The sequence below is a fragment of the Echinops telfairi genome, unplaced genomic scaffold (assembly GCF_000313985.2).
Source record: "Echinops telfairi isolate 266 unplaced genomic scaffold, ASM31398v2 ScPeMD7_7409;HRSCAF=8447, whole genome shotgun sequence".
Lineage (NCBI taxonomy): Eukaryota > Metazoa > Chordata > Mammalia > Afrosoricida > Tenrecidae > Echinops > Echinops telfairi.
Window position 1 is genome coordinate 5,281,802 of NW_022111309.1, and position 1,440 is coordinate 5,283,241.

A 1,440-nucleotide genomic window follows, 5' to 3' on the forward strand; every position below is an offset into this window, starting at 1 on the left:
AGAAGGAGGAGGAGGAGGAGGAGGAGGAGGACGAGAGACACCAGCCAGTCCCAAAGCATGCAGACTCGGGGCTCTGGGTTCCTTCCAGCGCAGAGTTCGCTTCTAGTGGATCCCCCTCTGGACTGCACGGCGCAGGGGTCCTGCTTCCTCACCCAACGCACCCAGGGCCCCGGGACCCCAGGCCAGGGGGGTAAGAAAGGAGAGGCCAATACCTTCCCGTCTCATGCCCACTTTGAGGCACTTTTTGAGGCGGCAGTACTGGCACTGGTTGCGGTGGTGCTGGTCGATGGGACAGTTCCGGTTGGCGCGGCACGTGTAACTCAGGTTCCTCCGCACGCTGCGCTTGAAGAAGCTCTTGCAGCCCTCGCACGTGAACTGGCCGTAGTGCTTGCCGCTTGACTTGTCCCCGCACACCACGCACTCGATGTGCTGCTGCTGCTGCTGCTTGTCGCCGCCCGGGCCACCAGGGCCGCCCTGGCCACCCGCCGCCGTCTGGGCCGGTGTGCTGGCCGGGCCCCCTTGGCCGGGCGTCTGTGGTGTGTGGGGGGCGCCAGGCGGTGGGCCCGGCACTGGCGGCGCCTGCGAGGCCTGGCTGCCCTGGGAACCGGGCACCTCGTCCTGGGGGTCGCGCCACGTGCTGACTACCATTGCCATATCTATGGGGGCCGCGTCCGGACTTCCTGCTCCCCTGGCTGCGGGCGGCGGCGGGGCGGCGGCGGCTCCCGGGTCTCGGGCTCCGGCGCGCCGCCTTTTGTGTGTGCGAGGGTGCGAGAGGGCGCGAGAGGACGCCCCGGGTGGCTCAGGGGCTGGTTGGTTGAGGTTGGTGAGTTTTTCCTTTTTTGTTTTTGCTTTTGCAAAGTTTTGTCGGTTGCTTGTCTGGCCCGGTGTGTTTGTGTTGTTTGTTTCCCTTGGCTCAGCTTGGTGGCTTTCGGGGGGCTTTCCGCCGGGAGAGGAGGGGAAGGAGACCAGGGAGAGCAAGTGGGAGCAGCGCGTGGAGAGAGAAAGAGAGAGAGAGAGAGAGAGAGAGAGGAGGGAGAGCTGCAAGTCGATTGTCTGGCTTCAAGACAGAAGTAGGAGGCAAAAAAAAAATTATCTCCAAAGCTCTGGGTCTCCCTCTCCCTCTCTCTCTCGCTCACTCTCTCGCTCTCAAAGCCGGTGTGCAGCCCAGGAGTTCGGGGAGGAGGAAGAGGGGGAGGCAGAAGAAGAGGAGAAGAAGGAGGAGGAGGAGGAGGAGGAGAGGAGACTGTCCGGGGGCCAAGTCCAGGGCAGCCCACAGTCAGCCATTCAGGAAAGCCATCGAAATCAGGAGGACTAGGAGCTCGGAGGCGACGGGCGCGGGCGCGCCCAGGGAGCCGGGCAGGCCGGGGCGGAGGCCGGCGGCCCGCGGAGTGGCGGAGCGCTGCCCGGGTCCAGGGAAATCAGCATGAAAGTGGTCCGTGT

The 1,440-nt window shown here is 64.9% G+C and overlaps 1 protein-coding gene across 2 annotated transcripts in view; it reads right to left on the bottom strand.

The window, feature by feature from the left end:
- NR2F2 (nuclear receptor subfamily 2 group F member 2) overlaps window positions 1-1,440 on the bottom strand; it is a 17,421-nt gene that overhangs the window by 6,202 nt on the left and 9,779 nt on the right. Inside the window, exon 2 of one of the 2 annotated variants that reach the window (XM_004709857.3) lies at window positions 213-1,029. The exons of the other annotated variant lie outside the window; for it this stretch is intronic. Within the exon in view, the coding sequence (XP_004709914.1) occupies window positions 213-654 (442 nt within the window). The 5' untranslated portion in view covers window positions 655-1,029. The remainder of the gene's footprint in view (window positions 1-212; window positions 1,030-1,440) is intronic. 2 annotated transcript variants of the gene reach the window in all.